At 48.4% G+C, this 17,527-nt stretch overlaps 1 protein-coding gene and 1 long non-coding RNA gene across 4 annotated transcripts in view; one reads left to right on the top strand and one right to left on the bottom strand.

Moving 5' to 3' along the window:
* RRAGD (Ras related GTP binding D) overlaps positions 1 to 11,459 on the bottom strand; it is a 34,170-nt gene extending 22,711 nt beyond the window's left edge. The window contains exon 1 of one of the 2 annotated variants that reach the window (XR_010659916.1): positions 11,086 to 11,459. Coding sequence is in view for 1 of the 2 variants with exons in the window: in XM_065911430.1 (XP_065767502.1) it covers positions 11,086 to 11,227 (142 nt within the window). In the remaining variant the exon portion in view is untranslated. The remainder of the gene's footprint in view (positions 1 to 11,085) is intronic. The other variant, XM_065911430.1, reaches the window with a different exon arrangement.
* A 166-nt stretch (positions 11,460 to 11,625) lies between these two features.
* Positions 11,626 to 16,500, top strand: LOC136150730 (uncharacterized). Of its 2 annotated transcripts, XR_010659918.1 has the most exons (5): positions 11,626 to 12,578; positions 13,264 to 13,346; positions 13,506 to 13,640; positions 15,322 to 15,507; positions 16,426 to 16,500. It is a non-coding gene; the product is annotated as an uncharacterized lncRNA (long non-coding RNA). The 2 variants fall into 2 exon arrangements; XR_010659917.1 differs by lacking the exon at positions 16,426 to 16,500 and having other exon boundaries at positions 11,627 to 12,578; positions 15,322 to 16,348.
* The last annotated feature ends 1,027 nt before the right edge of the window (positions 16,501 to 17,527 follow it).

Here is a 17,527-nt window from a genome sequence, read left to right as displayed (position 1 = left end):
TATAGTAAAACTTAAAAACATCACGGATAGTAATAAAGTCCTTAAAACTATGAAAAGCAGAAAACTGTTACCTTCAAAGGAATCATAAAGACATCAGACTTTTTAACAACGTGAATGAAGAGGAGAGTATCATACATCAAGGACTGAAGGAAAATATCTTTCACCCCAGATTTATACCCAGGCATACCATGTCTCAAACGTAGGAGTGCAACAAAGATGTTTTCCAGGGATTCCCTGGCAGTCCAGTAGTAAAGACTGCAAGTTTCCACTGCTGGGAGGCCCAGGGTTCGATCCCTGATTTGGGAATTAAGATCCTGCAAGGCTCATGGTGCAGCCAAAAAAAATAAAAAGACGTTTTCAGACATCAAAGGACTCTGAAAGCTTACTGCCTACTTAATCTCTTTGAAAGAATTACTCAAGGATACACTCCTGAAAGAAAATATACTCAAATATAGTAACATGCAATAAGCAATGGAAGACAAATTTTATTGAAACCTATTAATTTAAAATAAGTATTGACTTTAAATTTTGGAATAAAACATTGGAAACTAAAATTCCAGACAAGGCAGACATGGGAGATTGCTGAGAGAGAGGTAGACAGAAAGTAACAGAATAGTACGGTTCTTGTTAGAAAAGCACAGTTGTGTATCAATTTTTTATTTTATTTTTTTTCAATTTTTTAAAATAGAAGAATAAGCTTCTCAAAATACAAAACAGGTGCATCACATTAAATTATGTATGACCACAAAAATATTTCAGTGCTTATAGATGTCTTCAACTCTTCTCAGTTTATACTGCTGGACGGAGGTGCAGATTTTAACTTCTCTTCAGCAGCGTCTGCACGACTGTGTGGCATGATCACTGACAGCGCTGCCCTGGAGGCAGGCTCTCTTCCTCCTGGGAGAAGGTGGAGGTGATGCAGACCACTGTGGAAAGGGGAGGGGATGTGCATGTGTGTTTACACACACAGACTGGCTGGGAAGTGAAATATACACATGGCTATAATACACACACACAGCTGGAAGCATTTCCTTCTCCTGGCCAAATTCAAGCATGCGCCGCCAACTACAAACAGCTGGGAAATGGTGAGTCAGATCAGCAGTGCACCATCAACTCTGTAGAGACCCCTACACTGACCCCCACGCAGACGCATTTTACCATAGTTAACTGTGGCTGTTTAGTTGCTAAGTCGTGTCCAGCTCTGTGCGACCCCAGGGACGGTAGCCCGCCAGGCTCCTTTGACCATGGCATTTCCCAGGCAAGAATACTGGAGTGGGTTGCCATTTCCTCCTCCAGGGCAGGCTTCCCGGGTGGCGCCAGTGGTAAAGAATCCACCAGCCAATGCAGGAGACTCGGGTTCAATCCCTGGGTCAGGAAGATTCCCCCGAGGAGGAAATGGCAACCCAGTCCAAGTATTCTTGCCTGGAAAATGCCATGGTCAAAGGAGCCTGGCGGGCTACCGTCCCTGGGGTCGCACAGAGCTGGACACGACTTAGCACACACGCTGCAGGGCATCTTCCCGACCCAGGGACGAAACCCACGTCTCTGGCATTGGCAGGTGGATTCCTTCCCACTGAGCCACCTTGGAAGCCCGTATTTAACTGGCAAGTACCGTAATACACTGCGTGCCAGGGACCTCGCTAGACATGCCTACAAACTTTACCCACCCAATGAGGAAGAACAAGTCTGTTCTACCCCTGAGGAACCTGGGGCAATGAACCGGCCCAAGGTCACAGGACTGGTATGTACTAGCGCCCTCGTCCAGGGCCTAAGGCACCAATAAGCTGGCATTCAACTAAAGTGCAACCAAGACAAAAGAAGGCTAGAAAATACCAGAGTGTGTTACGCATGACCAGAGTAAATGCCGCTAGCCAAACTCTCACATTTACTTATACGTAGGTGGCTGCTGTTTCACAATATAAATGCGTTTTTTTTATTGTGGACCCACGGTCAGAAAGTTGTGTATGCCACTGCTGTTGATCAGGAGAGGTTTCTTACATCAGAAAAGCCTGCTGGCGAGACTACCCTCGTGGTCCAGTGGTTAAAAGACTCCACATTTTCACCGTAGGGGGAACGAGTTTGATCCCTGCTCAGGGAACTAAGATCCTGCATGCTGCATGGCTTGGCCAAAAAAAGAAAAGCTGCTGGCAAAAAATCTTCCTTCTAATCCTCCCCCACTCTCTCAAACATCCCTGCTTCTGAAATCCTAAGGGGTCTCAAGAGGATCTCTTTCTACTCTGGGAAGGGCAGTCAGGAGGTCCCATCAGAAAAGGAAACACCCCGTGGGTCTCCTGCTGAGGACTGCGCTCCACCCCTCATCACATTTCCCCCGAGCTTCACTCACTTGCTCAGTTTGATAAGAATCACCTGAGGAAAGTGATTCGTTAAAGAGAATGAAGAAGAGCTGCTTTGAACACAACAATGAGAGGGCCATTATGTATTTCCTTATGTATTTTAAGGAAAATCAGAAAGGAACTACAGAAAAAATCTGGGACCCCAGAAAGGGCTCTTTAAGAGTGTCGGTGGGGTTTGCAGGAAGTTGCCGGAGTGAGGTGAAATTTACAAGAGGGCAGTTTGTTCCCGTTTCATGAAGGTTCCCTGAACGGCTGCCAAGTTCGACAGGGCTGAGCCGGGGCTGCAGACACAAAGAAAAGCTTCATTTCTTAGTGATTAGAGAGGAAAACAGACAAGAAAAACTGTCCGCTTTACAATGCCTGCTATCTAGGTGTTAGGGGTTCATCGAGACGGCTCCCTGGAGAAATCACATCTGAGTCTTCTAGGCGAGGAGGCATAAAAGAGATGCATGCGGGAAAGGTCGTGCCAGGAAGAAATCGGGCCTTCCTGGAGTTTACGGAACATAGTCTAAAGACAAGAAAATCCTCTCCACTCTCCAGAGGCCTCCCATAGAACTTAGAATAAAATCCGAATGACTTCTTTCCCTGAAAGGCCCTAGGTGGGCTGCCCTCTCATCCCACGCCTGGTTCATCCTCCCTACCCGTTCCCCGGTCCGGCAGGCACGCTGGCCTTCTGCTTCCTCACCTTCGAGCCTCCACTCCTTTGCTTTCCCCAGGCCTCCCCAGGCTCCTCCTCCCACCCAGCCCAGGGGCAATTTCACCTCCTCTGGCCTCAACGGGTCCCATCACTTCCTAATATCCCTGTGTCTTCTTCATAGGACTTCACTATACAAAATTATTTACTTTATATGTTTGTCTTGTTTTTTGTTTATTGTCTGTCTTACATATACACAGGCAAAAAACTTGGTAGCACGTGGTGTGAGCCCAAGAAATACCGTTAAATAAATTAGTTGATAGGTTAACAGGCTAAGTCGCGAATGAAATGCAGGGAACTTTGGATTCTACTCTCACAGTGATGATGAAATTACTAAGAATTTTAAAAGACAGGCTCACAGGATCAGGGGTTTCCCTGGTGACTAGTCAGTAACGAGTCTGCCTGTAACATAGGAGACCCGGGTTCGACCGTTGGGTTGGGAAGAGCCCCTGGAGAAGGAAAGGGCAACCCACTCCAGTATCCTCGTCTGGAGAATCCCATGGACAGAGGAGCCTGGCGGGCTACAGTCCATGCAGTCGCAGAATCGGACACAAGTGAGCCACAAAGACACACACACACATGATCAGGAAGCGCATTCCAGAGGCTCACCCCACTTAAGGGGTCAGCGTGGGGACTGCGGAGAGTTCTAGAATAAGCCGCTATGGCTTGAAAAAGATTGTTCTGAGCTAACGGCACTGGAGTTCTTGAAATCCTTTTTTTGCGCAAAGCAGATCCTCCCTCAAAGAACTCAACTGTCAAAAACCTCCTCCCCAGGGGCAACTCTCACCTTCTTTGTTTGGAGACTCTGGCTACACCCAGAGAAAGTCACCAAACCCCTTTCCCCACCCCCTTTGAAGTCATTTATTTCTTTCAGAAGTGTCCCTCTACCCCTCCTCCTCCTCTCTTAAGATGGTACATAAGTCCCAAATTCTAACTGCCTCCTTGAGTTGAATTTTTGTGAACTCACATGCATCAGTACTTAACTAAACCTATTTTTCTCTTGTTCGCATTGTCCGTCAGTTTAATTTGCAGGACTCCAGTTCAGAACCTAAGAGCTTTTCCTCCCTGACAATAAGAAGGAGGTTGTTCTAGAAACACAAATGAGACGAATTTGGAAATGGGCAGAAGGAATGGTTCCATGAGAAGCTTAAATTCACTCAATAATACTCAGCAATCCTCTGAAGACAGGGGACAAGGGAGAAAGAAATCCCAGGTCCCCAATCTGGAAGATCAAGTGAACAAGGGCCCACTCATCAAGCTGTAAAGGCAACGAGGCTGAACAGGGATCTGAAGTCGTTGGGTCCAGGGTGTCTACTGGCCTGTGGCTCAGATGAGGAAAAGACTGGGGCCTCAGAAGGCAATACAACTATGAAGGTGCAGGAAGGATTGCAGTGGTAATGCAGGTTGCTGAGATGGTCTATGCTTTATTGGTCCATTTTTCCCCTGGTCTTGTTGGCTGAGGGTGAGAGCACACTGGAGAGGTTTGAGGCTTGTTCACAGTGAAATGACTCAAACCAACCTGTTCCAGCCTCTTATCACCAAAAGTTACCATTTACAGACCACCTACAAAGCACAGTGTCATCTCTAATCCTCAAATTGATAACATTCATCCTTTGTCAGACGTGAGAACTAAGCCCTCAGCGCTTACCGTAATAAACACTCAACAGACATTCGCTGGTTGGGACGATGAAATGAAAGGGACTGATGGTCCAGTGCTTAAGACTCCATGCGTCCACGGGGGTCTTGCTGCAGGACTAAGATCTTACATGCTGTGCAGTGCAGCCAAAGATATTTTTTTAAAAAGAAAAGAAAGTGAGCAGAATGTGAACTGAAACTTTAAGAAGAAACTCCACATCTGACTTTGGTCCAGCCCAGCACTTAGGTATCAAGGAGGTGAGTTTCATGCCCAAGTAAAGCTTATCCACTGTGGTCAAGGGCACTGAACATACCTACCTATCTTCCACTGGGTCCTGACACCCGAGTTCACAAACAGCAGACGGAGCTTTGTAACTAGACTACGGGCGATCCCAGGGAAACTCGGTCACCCAGGGGGTAGCATTATGAGGAGGAGTTATCTAACCGGCCCTTGTCAGCCTCCAACACCTTCAGGCTAATGACTTAACCCTGAAGTGGCAGAGCCCTGTCAAAACCTACGGGAGGGAGAAAGATGGATCAGGGACTCGGGGGCTGGGCTGTGTGGGGCCACATCGGACTGATCCTGTGGGCTGGGAATGTTCACAACAAAGAAGGGACCAGAAGTCAGGAAAATGGGAACTGAGGTTCTGGCAGGGTTGACCCTGACTTCCTGGGCAGGACAAGGCATTGTATGAAATGCATTTCCTAAATTCTGCTGTACCTGACAACTAAGAGCTATTATTATTAAGGAAAGTTCTCCAAGAGGTGACACCTTTGAACAGGCCCAAAACTGGCAAATCAAGCAAAGATTTAACGAAAGGATTAGGATAATGCGGCAGCAAATGGAATGGTTGAAAAAGTACTGTGTTAGTGCCAGAGTGGAGTGGAGTGAGTCGCCCAGTCGTGTCTGACTCCTTGTGACCCCACGGACTGTAGCCAACCAGGCTCCTCTGTGCCTGGGATTCTCCGGAAAGAATACTGGAGTGGGTTGTCATTCCTTCTCCAGGGCATCTTCCCGACCCAGAGGTGGAACCTGGGTCTCCTGCATTGCAGGCAGAGTCTACCCCTGAGACATCAGGGAAGCCCGTTAGTGCCAGACTGGGGTTCAAATCCAGGCTTGCCCGCTTACTAGCTGTGCAATGCCCACACATGTATCAGAGCCCACGAGCCTCATCTCCTCTATCAGTTTCTGTCAGAGTGTACACACACACACACACACCCGCATTGCTCTTTTTTCCTTTCTCCCCCAACCCAAGTCTCGGTAACGAGAGCGTCTTTTGTGGAATGTGACCAGTGAGAGGCTCACTCACCCTTGAGGAAGTCAGAACGTCTTGGCTATTAGTATTCTGTGGGGTCCACAAGGGCTTAAGGGTCTACTGATACCACTTATGGTTTTAGGAAGAGGCCTCGGGATCGTTTCTATTTGCATCATTATCTGTAGTCCTTTATATTTCTGATCAATGGGACTATTTACACATTCAAGACCCAGAAATCCAGTAAGAAATTCCAACCCAAGTAGGAATTAAATATACAAATAGTATTGTTAATAAGAGAATATGCAAAAGATGATGAAGATTTATTCTCTGTCTGATTAACTGACGACTTCGTAAGGAAAACTAGATGCAATCAGAAAACATATTTTCAAAGGCAGAAAAGGTTTTGAAGGTGACTTTTATTTATATGTGAAGATCAAATCTTTCTCAAATCCTCTCACATCACACTGGCAGGAAACTAAAAAACATGATTCCATAAATGAATACTTCCTTTACATATGTATTCAAAAACATTTCTGGGAACGCCCTGGCACTTCAGCGGTTAGGACTCTGCTTTTACTGCCGTGGCCCAGGTTCAATCCCTGGAGGGGGAGCTAAGATACCGAAAGCCATGTGACACAGCCAAAATAGAAAAACAAACCAAATATCTCTACTGCGTTCTGACCTACCCATGGTTCTACAAGAAAGGAAAAGTATTCTTGTGACTTTTTCTTTCTCCCCCCAAACTGTCACTCTGAGAGCGATCAAGTTTATTTCACACATGGAGGAACAGAGCTGGAGTCTTCCCCAGAGGTCCTCAGGAGGAGAAAGCCCACCCGCAATCTGGGCGCTTTAGGCCAGAAGTGAAAAACCCTGTTTGTCTTGCATGTCACAGCAGAACCAGGGAAAGCCACTGTCACAGGAGAGCCTTAAAGCCTTCTTTGAGAATTGAAACGCTGCCTTTTTAAATTTTTAAAAATTTCTTAAAAAAAAAAAACATTTTTTTTTGTTGCACCTGTGGCATGTTGAATCTTAGTTCCCCAACCAGGGATCAAACCCACATCCCCAGCGTTGGGAGCATGGAGTCTTAACTTCTGGACTGTCAGGAACTCCAAAGAGTTGCCTTTAAAAAAAGAAAAGAAAAAAAAGGTAAGGAATACATGAATAAAAGAGATAGAGAAGAAGAAAGAAAAATGAGCAAGTAGAAGTGACTGTGGAAGTGAAATTATGGGATGGGAGCCGTGAGACTGAATAAAGCTGAGTGAACTCTGAGACACATCCCTTATCCAGAACTCCAGAACTCGCTGTTACTGCATCTTTTCCCCATTAGACTACCCCATATCTGTTTTAATATTAAAATGGGAGAGATTTCTGGTAAAAGTAGAGGACCAAGGTTCTATGACACCAGGAATCACTGAGGCATGTTCACAAACATCTGATATAAAAATATGCTAACTATGTGTATTTGAATAAGCTCTGGGCCTAAGCTGTGACCTTGGTCACATCAGTTTCAATTATTCGAGGCTTCCATCTCTTCCAACACTTATATATTTCTGTATTTTCAGAACCAGAAGAGATTAGCTATAGCCAGGGCTGTAATCAACCCAAGTTGTTACAGACAAGAGAAGGGACTTCTATTTCAATGAACCCAACCCTCTCCTAAATCTCAGTTCTAGCCTTGTGGCTGCAAAAAGTCCCCTGGCATCTCTGAGCCATGGATTCAGGATCAGAAGAACAATTCTACTTACTCTCAAGAAACAATGAGCAGAAATAACTCACTAATAATTTTAAATATTATTTTAAGGAAAAGAAGCTGACTAATGATTAGTAGAACTGCCAGATTCACTACTTTTATGCCCATCACGGAAGTATCACCTGCTGACTCTGGATTTTTATGTCTCCTGTAACCACCTAAACTGTCACTTCCTCAGACCCTGAGAGGGCACACGGGCTGCTATGGAAACAGTACCACACTTCGCTGCACTGCGGGTGAGCAGTCGGCTTAGCCAAATCTTCCTTAAAAATTGGGAGACTTTGGGAAAGAATAATTTCACTTTCGGATTAAATATGACCATTTAATTGCTTTCCTTATTATTATAGTTTTTAAAGCACTGTAATTTACTCAAGACTTAAAGTCCATGTGTCTAAAAATAAATTAAAAAATAAAATAACCATTATTTTTCATGCAATTGTTTTTAATGGTTCAATTATTGCTTCCTCTCTCTGGAGTTTTATCTGGAGCCTGGGCGTTGAAGGTGAGACTCATCTTATCTCTAATTAAGGACCCTGAAAGGGCAGGGGGCGGGGTTCAGAAGTGGCCAAATCCATCCTTAACAGAACTAAAGTACCCAAGAAAGAAAGAAAGTAAGTAAAGAAAGTGAAGTCGCCCAGTCGCATCCAACTCTTTGTGACCCCATGGACTGTAGCGCACCAGGCTACACCTAAGAACACTCCTGCTATTCATGAATAAAATGTGGAGTGTAAGCCAAAGTAGTTTAGTTTAAGGCTCACCTTAGCGGCACTAACATTTTTAAACTTAGCATAATGTAGTAAAATGTACCAGGCAACTCGGTTTAAAAATAAGATGGGGGATTCCTTGTAAGACCACGGGCAAATGAAAATCACACGACCCACCTTCAATCACATTTTTTGCATAGCAATGCTGGTCAGACCTGCATCCCACACATCAGGGCAGAGTTCTGAACCTCATGGAAAAAGCCCCATGTCACTGTGAAGCTCAGGCACCAAACCAAGTCCATTAGGAAGGTTTGGAATTCATTAGAGAAATGCTTTGCTCATGGTTCAAAGTGCACCATATTCATCTTTTCTCAGAGAAAAGAAGTCCTCTTCTCCAACCCCCACTTTCCACTACTTGAGTTTGTAAATGTAAAATCTACCCCAAATACCAAATAACACAGGGTTATAAGGCAACACGGGGCCCAGGGCTCACTAGAAATCGGAATGACCATCTGGTGGCACCTTGATGCCTCAAGAAAGGAAGGCCACAGGAGCAGAAGTCAGGACTCCCCGCCTCCACCCCCATCCCGGCTCCCGGGGACTGTATCAGCTGGCATGACAGTTGTCAGGGACAGTCCTTGCTAGAACTGCTGACTGAAAAAGCGAATGTTCTGACAGAGATTCTACATTCATGCCTAAACTCCCAAATCAAGCCAGCAACACTTGCAAAGAACAGGAGCCCAAGATAATGGAGGAAAGCTTCAGAGAACAAACCACAGCCACAGCAGATCAGGTGGAGAGAGGCCAGGCTTCACTCAGGACTGTGTGTTCCTATCACCACACAAATATACTCAGTGCTTTTAGAACAAGACTCCAGTTTGACCCCAAGATCTCACAAGGGAAGATTCTGATACAGAAGCATCGGTTACAGGTGGGTTTACCTCGGGTTAGGAGCAGTGGGGCGCATCCTATGTCTGGCTCTGGGGGAGCCCTTAGTTCAGGAAATTCCTTCCCCTCAGCTAAAGTGTTAAATCCACTTCAAGACCCCAAATCAAAAATGCAAAGTGCCCCTTTAAAGAACTGCAGGAACAACAAACAGGCCTCAAGCACTTCCCGGATCCCTGCTCTGGCCCCCAGGACAATATCAAATTACAGGGCTTTTCTTCCCTAATATAGTTTCATTTCGTCTCCTTTTTTTCAGAGGATCACAATTGCACCCTATTGTGTGTCCACCCTTTCAAATACCTTGCAAATACATTCCCATTCCGAATCTCTCCGGAGCCTCCAAAGAATCTAGGGGAGGAGCTGACAAATGCAATTTGAATAATAATGAAGCGACTGAACAATTTAATTACCAAAAGTAGCCCTAGAGACTCCAACAAAAGCGTGGAAAGCCTTTATCTACAAAAATGTGGCCACCTGCTAGACTGTGCAACCAATTATGGGAAATGCAGAAGACAGCGGTGCACAGGTGCGCACAAGAGTTTAAGCAATTGAAGAATTCGCACAAAACCTCGCTAGGGACTGGCACCCTGAAGAGGGGTGGCTTGGAAAGCTCCTTTCTCGTCTATCAGGCTCAAGACTTCACTTGCTTCCCCTTCCGATTCATTGAAAGTAGCACCTACTCTAAGTAAAATACTGAAAACTGCCTTCCCACCCCCCAGAGAAAGGCTTTGTTTGTATGGAGAATTTAAAATAAGTGCAATGAATTTTCAATAAAGGTTCTTCAAAATCAAGTCAAGAAAGTACTTGTTTAATCCCTCCTACAATTTCTTTAAAGTGAACATTCTAAGTTCTTTCTTTAGGAAGCTGACAATTTCACCTAGATGTTGTGTTTACCAGCTTTATTCTATTGACCTTTCCAAATGACCTTACAATAAAGGACTTTTTCCTCGCTTTGGAGGGAAACAAAAAAGATGAATCTTTCTGGAATCCTAAAAGGCTCTCAACTTCCTTCGGCTTTAGGAATTAAATGCAGGAAGCCCCCGCAGGCTGGCCAATTGCTAAACCCCGCTTTCTGAAAAAGAAACAGTTTGCTTCTGAGTGGCCCCGTATTCCCCCGCCCCGCGCGCACTCCAGGGCAGGCGCGCCATGCCCAGGTGGTGACACCTGGCAGAGATAAGCTGTCCAAACACCCGTATTTGCCTGGATCTCCGGATGCCCGCGGCCGCTCGGCGACTGCCTCATCACCTGGGCGCATCCCCAGCCGCTCCACCGGGGCCGCCACGCCGGCCCCTGGACCCCTCCCGCGGCGACCCGGGGCAAGACTGACATCCGCAGCTGCCGACGACCTGCCAGTCACGCTGCCGCCGGCTGCCTTTTTTAGCCACGACATCTGACCCCTGCTTCGACAGCAGCATTCAGGGAGAGGTGCCGGGCGCGCCGGGCGGTCCCTCCCCTCCCCAACCCCCAGACCCCACGGAAAGCTCCGAACTGCCCGAGCGCGCGCGTTCCTCCAGCCAAAACGCCTCCTCTTTGCCCTCTCCCCCGACCCCGGTCCCCCGCCGCTGCCTGCACCCGGGCTCCCCCGTTTTGCAGCTCGCGACAGCTCCCCCGGCGCCCCTCCCGACCCCAACCCCGAAACTCCGCTCTCCTGGATCCCCTCCAAGTCCGCGGCCCGCGCGCCCGGCCCGGCGGGGGCGCCGGCCGAGGTCCTGCGGGCGGGGGGCCGAGCCGTGGACCCGACGCTCACCTCCCTCCTCCGCCCCGCTGTCCGGCTCGGCGTCCGAGGAGTCGGGCCCGTCTCCGTAGTCCGCCAGCCCCACCAGCTCGTCCTCCTCCTCGTCGTCGTCCTCCTGCTCCTCCGGCTGCGGCTTCCCCAGCACCTGGCTCATCGCGCCCACGGCCGGCCGTCCCGGGGACGACGGAGGTCCCTGGTGGGGCGGCGGGGGGAGGTCGGCCAAACCCCCTGGCCTGCGGCTCGCTACCTATTTCTAAACTGAGGCTCCGTGCCGAGGTGCGCGGGCGGAGGCGGGGGCCGCGCGTCCCCCCGCGGCGCTCGGCGCCCAGGTCTGGGTCCCGCGGCTCCCAGCGCGCCCGGAGCCCCGGCCCCGCCCCGGCCCGCCCGCTCTCCCGCCCGCCGGCGGAGGAGTCAGCCGGAGCGCGGCAGTTCCTCCCCCGAGGAGGGAGAGCGAGGCTGCGTGACCCACGTCACCTGACACACAGTCACACACTCACACGCTCTCGCACACACACCCCGCACGGGCGCGAGCGCGCTTTCCCGGGTGCGGGCGCCGATCGCCGGGGCGCTGGGGCGCTGGGCCGAGGCCGCGCGCACACACTCGGAGAGCAGGGCGGCGCGGGGCCCTCCGCCGCCCAGCCGCGCGCACACACGCGCCGGGTGCTCGGGGCCCCGGGCCCCGGCGCAGGCACCCACCGCGGCTGCGCGCCCGGGGCCCCCCGCGCCCCTGCTGCACGTGGTCCACGCACAGGCGGGGGCGCCGGCGGCCGCACAGCCGGGGGCCTCTCCCCGCCCACCTTGGCGCACACACCCCACCTGGGGCGGCCTTCTCCAGGCCTCACTCCGGGGCGAGGGTTCCAGTCCCAAGCGGGCTGCCCCCGCCCAACGCTGCAGGGCCGAGACGCCTCTCGGAGCCGCGTGCCTGGAACACCCCGCGGATGCTGAAGCGCCCCAGGAAGAAAACTCGGGAGAAATGCACCGCAGAGGCGGCGCTGTCTCCCAGCAACTGCCTTTCTGTGCGCATTTGCGGCTCAAACTGCTTCCCGCCGAGAAAACGTACCTGCTGTAGTCACCAAGCAGGCCTACCCAGCTATAAGCATTTCTGCAAAAATACCATGCCTCGTGGCTGGCTGGCCTGAATAATGCCTCTGCAGCGTTTGGGGGAAGGTCTCAGGTGTATGATACACTAAGAGGCTACTCATAGGCACCTCCTCCTGTCACTGTGGCATAGGGTGTAATCCCAAATCCCCCAAAAAATGTTCCAAGGGTTTTTTTGAGGGGGAAGAGAGAAGGGGTTAAGTGGCGAGGGGAGACCGTTCTCGCCTAGGAATGGAGGCAGTGTGGGGCTGAGACTGAAACCTGCATTCCTCCGCAAGCCTTTCACCGCAGGACACACTGCACCCGCCCTTTCTGGGTACTGCAAAAAATCACGTGGATGGACTTCCTCCTGTCAAGCACACCGAGAGGGACACCAGCTGGCCAGCAGGGTGACCCAGATCCCACAGGTGCCAGCAGCTCAGCAGGTGGTGTGGGAGGGAAGAGGAGGCAGAGAGCGGAGGCTGGGGGCTTTGCGGGCCTCAGGGCGCGGCCTCTGCGGGGACTTCGGATGGAGAACCTGCTCCACGCGAGGGGCCTGGGCCCAGCGGGGAGGGTGGGGGCCTCCATGCAGGCTCAGCACAGTGTTGCTGCCCTGGAAGAAATCCCAGTCTAGCAACTCAAGACTCCTGTCCTGGATTTGGTAGTAACTGTGGGTGGATGTGGCTACACCTTCTAGGGGGTGGCTGCTTCTAATTGGGAAAGGCCCTGGGATTTTCCAGGAGGAGGCAGCGTAACATATATGGCTGTATCTGTCAAAGTTCTTCCCGGGAGAAAAATAGATGGCACAGGCAAATGTTTTAATTGAAAAGGCTTTTTGAATTAAAAGGGACAATTTACTAGGATGTGGACAGAGTTTACGAATCCACACAGGGATTAGTAACAGTGAGAAGAGATTCTCACCCCTAAACTAGCAGGTGTAAAAGGAGGGCCCTGGACAAGGGGCACCAAACAGGAGCTATAGCTGATGAGGAGGCAGCCACTGCCGGAGCCCCATCGTGTTACCGGGACCCCATCGTGTTACCGGGACCCCATCGTGTTACCGGGACGGCGGTGGGAACGAGTACCTGACCTCGCTCCTGTCCCGTTCTCCAGGCTCCTCCGAGAGCTTTCCATTGGCCAAAGCCAGCGGGACCCCTGAGGGCTGGAGAGCCTGGAACCCAGTCCGGGACACAGAGGTGGGGTAGGGAGGGCAGAGAGGGGGTTCCAGTGGTGGGGGGAGGGTGAGAAGTGTACCAGCAGGAGCAGGCTCTATCTGCTCTTATCAGAGGAAGTTATTTAGGGGCAATTTTCCTAGTCTATTTTCATCCATATCTTCCTCTGCACCTGGGAGGAAGGCTCTTACAGAGTGGGTTTAAGACTTCTGGTTATCCCAGAACAAATCACCAGCCTGAGGAGCTGTTGAGCAGGCCCGATTCAAACTGCAGAAGGCTCTACAAGTTCAGAAGCCAGTCCAAGGTCAGTCCAGACAGGTAGGACATCCTTTGGGCTGGTTGCTGAGTGTGTATGCCCTGGGGACCCAGGGGTTCAGGCAGGACAATTCCTAAGCCAAAAGCCCTTCTTTGCCTGAGACCCAAGAAAGAGCAAGATACCTGAGGGCCCTCTCCCTTCCCTCAAGTGAGTGATCCTGCAAGGGGGGTTTACAGAACATCCGCAGTAGATTGGAGCACTATTCTCAATAGAACATTTGAGAATTAGACCTTTCTTGAGGGGGAAAAAAAAATCTGTCAAAAAAATCAAAAGTCAAATCCTCAGTTAATGCTCCACCCAAAGGTAGATAAGAGTCATATAAAGGTTTAAGAGATTCAAATTCACTGTTCTGGAATTTCCCTGGTGGTCCAGTGGTTAAGAATCTGCCTGCCAATGTAGGAGGTGCCGGTTCAATCCCTGGTCCGGGAAGATCCCTCATGCTTCGGAGCAACTAAACCCGTGCGCCTCATCCACTGAGCCCTCATGCCCGATGGCAGACTAGCCCCTGCGCGCTGAAACCAGAGAAAGTCTGCGTGCAGCAACAAAGACCCGGCGCAGCCAATAATAAATAAATAAACAAATTCCCTGTTGCTTCAGAAACATCGTGCTCCACGAAGGTGGAGCAAACAGAACCGGAAACATCTTTATTGCTTTTTCCTTATTTCAATACTGTCAGCTTTCAGATAAGGAACAGGTTGAGGAAAGAGTAACATGGAAACTTACATCACCATATGTAAAATAGCTAGCAAATGGGAATTTGCTGTCTGGCTCAGGAAACTCAAACAGGGGCTTGTATCAATCTAGAGGGGTGGGATGGGGCAGGAGATGGGAGGGAGGTTCAAAAGGGAGGGGATATATGTATACCTATGGCTGATTCATGGTGAGGTTTGGCAGAAAACAGCCAAATTCTGAAAAGCAATTATTCTTCAATTTAAAAAATTAATTAAAAAAAGAAATAGGTTCAAAAATATCTTAGAAGTTTTTAAATTGTAAAAGTATGTATGGTTTCTTTCCAAATTTAAATAAAAATGGAAAGACACTGGGACTCCCCTGTCAAGCTGAGCTTCCGATTTTCCAATGCAGAGAGGGGTGCTGGCTCGATCACCCGTCAGGGAATAAGATCCCACGTGCTGCACGGCACCACCAAAAGATTTTTCTTTTAAATGAAAGACAGTGAACACTGAAAGCCTTTGAGCCACTCGGGTGGGATCTCCTCGGTGAGCTGGCTACTGCCTCCATCACTCTGGCCTGGAGCTCGGGCTCCGGGCTGTCTTCCCGGGAGAGCGAGCTCAGGAAGGTGAGGCTTTGTCTCTGAAGGTACTCAGGCTCTATGTAACCATGGCAGGCTGCCACATACTTGATGGGTACTTAATAAATGTTTATGAAATGAATGAAAGAAAAGGAGGGAGGAAGCTACCCAGTAGTCTCTGCACAGACCTGGCGTGTGTTTGAGAGAAACTTCAGGAAGAAGTGGAAATCAAATTTTTCTACTTAATCTGAGCTCTGGGAAATGCCACAGTGAGGTAAAATATGAACCATGCCCTACAAGAGTGCAACTAGGCTGAGCGCAAGTGCATCACGCAAGAGATGATGACCCTCAGGTCTTCATCCCTTCAGGACTGCCTGAAGATGTGAAGGAATTATAGTAAAATGATTATTAAATGCTTATTCTATTTTTTCTAGGGTTTCCCAAGTGGCACCAGTGGTAAAGAACGTGCCTGCCAATGCAGGAGATGCAAGAGATGTGGGTCGATCCCTGGGATGGGAAGATCCCTGGAAGAGGAAATGACAGCCCACTCCAGTGTTCTTGGCCGGAGAATCCCATGGACAGAGGACCCTGGTGGGCTGCAGTCCATGGGGTTGCAGAGAGTAAGACATGACTGAAGCAACTTAGCACACATTTTTGCTAACCCTTTCTAAATAACTCTTTAACTTTATAGCATCGTGAAAGAGGAGCTTTGTCTTTTGCCAGAATTTTCCAACTAATATTTATTATTTTCCATGAATAAGAGGCACTCTTCCAAAATAATATGATCTTCAAAATATTCCCATTAAGTAATATTATTGTTCTTAATTTACAGATAAGAAAAATTCTCCCAAGGTATCACATGAAGTAGATGGTGATACTATTTTGGAATGCAGCAGGTCACTAGATCTTATTCCTATTTAACAAAGGAAAAAGCTAAAGTCAGTTACATGACGGCCTGAAACTGAAAAGGAGAAAGGGCTCCCAGTCTTCTAGGTAAAGAAGCAAAACACACACAGACACTCAAGAATGAGTCTGTCGTTTCAGGCCGTTAATTTACAGGATTCACTGAAGGAAAGGGAAAAAAGAAAAATTGAAAAGCTTCATTAGTAAATTACTTGTCATAATACAATTGTTGACTATCATCAGATCTTTTATGAGGAACACCAATAGCAAATGATTTTGTTCCCTATCTAGTTTATATGCTGAATTAAAGTATAACATCTAAGTGTTATTTTTGTTTAAAATTTGAATTTTAAAGGCCAGAAGTTTGCGCCCTTATTTTAGTGAACTATTTTGCTGTTACCGGTTGGATGCCTTGTGACAAGGAACATAAGAGCTATTTAAAAGAGACCTGTACAATTTAGGCAGAATAATTGCAGTCCTGATAGGGCGAGCAATTACATGCAGCATGCAGCCTGCGTCTTAGGGCATTCTGAGGCATCTGATGGCACTGTGCCTGGTTCCTGGGGTTTACATGTTGAAAGCCTTTCAGGCTTTCTTTTAAATACGTATTTAAAGCCACTAATTCTCTCTTGAAGCAAACAAAGGAAAGAGCCATCTACAGAATCTTGCTGGACTCCTGCTTATCTAGGAAAGCCAAGTTTTTCAAGAGGGCACCTCAGAGTCTCTGGTTCTCCTGAGACAGCTGATTCCCTGATGAAATTGTCATAAATCATTAAATCATTTCCACTGAGGCAAACCATTATTTTTTTGTTATATTTTATAAAGTATATTATAAAATTATATTTTATTAAAGTAGTGTTTTGACGTGATATGAACATGCACGTGGTGAAGAGTCAAACACATAAAAGAATCTCCAGTGAAACGTTATTCTCCTCCCACCTCGCCCAGAGTCTCCTGGCTTCCCTCCACAGAAACACGCTGCTTTACTGTGCAAACATATGCGGAGCCATTATAGAGATTTCTACTTGATAACTTCATCTCTTTTAATAGTCTACAAATATTTTTTTTTAATGAACGTAAAGACAGTTATACTTTTAGGGCTGTTCTTTGAAGAGGTAAACAGAGAGAGGCCAGAGAGTAACTGGGGATGAAAGAAGCAGCCTGATTTAGGTGGGATCGCCAGAGAAGACTTTTCAAAGACAGTGACTCCCGTGGTGGGCCAGTGGCTAAGACTCTGAGTTCCCAGTGCAGGGAGTCCAGGTTTGATCTTTGGTCAGGGAACTAGATCCCACGTGCCGCAGCTAAGAATTTCCTACATGCAACATCAAAGATACCATGCGTGGCAAATAAGACCAGGCAGAGCCAAATAAATAAAAAGAAATTTTAAAAAAAGAAGTTGACATTTAAGTTGACCATGAAAAAGGGACAGAGAGCAAAGTGAAAGTCGGAGTGGGGCGTGTTCCCCTGGAAGGTATCTCCACGGTTGGAAAAACCAAGGAGAAGTGAGAGCGCTTGGTATTGGAGGGACAAGATGCCAGTGTGATGAGAACAGAGGAGGGCGGCAGGCTGAGAAACAGGTGGTCTTTTCCACCAGGATAAGGAGTTTAGACTTTATTCCAGGAGCCACTGAAGCTCTGAAGAGTTTTCAGAAGGGAGGTGAGACGCATGGCTTACATTTCTAAACATTCACACTGGTTGATTGTTCCAAAGATGGCCACAACCATCCTGTCATCCCAC

This window comes from Muntiacus reevesi, chromosome 19, assembly GCF_963930625.1.
Source record: "Muntiacus reevesi chromosome 19, mMunRee1.1, whole genome shotgun sequence".
NCBI classification, from domain to species: domain Eukaryota; kingdom Metazoa; phylum Chordata; class Mammalia; order Artiodactyla; family Cervidae; genus Muntiacus; species Muntiacus reevesi.
The sequence above is the reverse complement of the archived record's forward strand: the minus strand, read 5'-3'. Positions and strand labels throughout refer to the sequence as shown.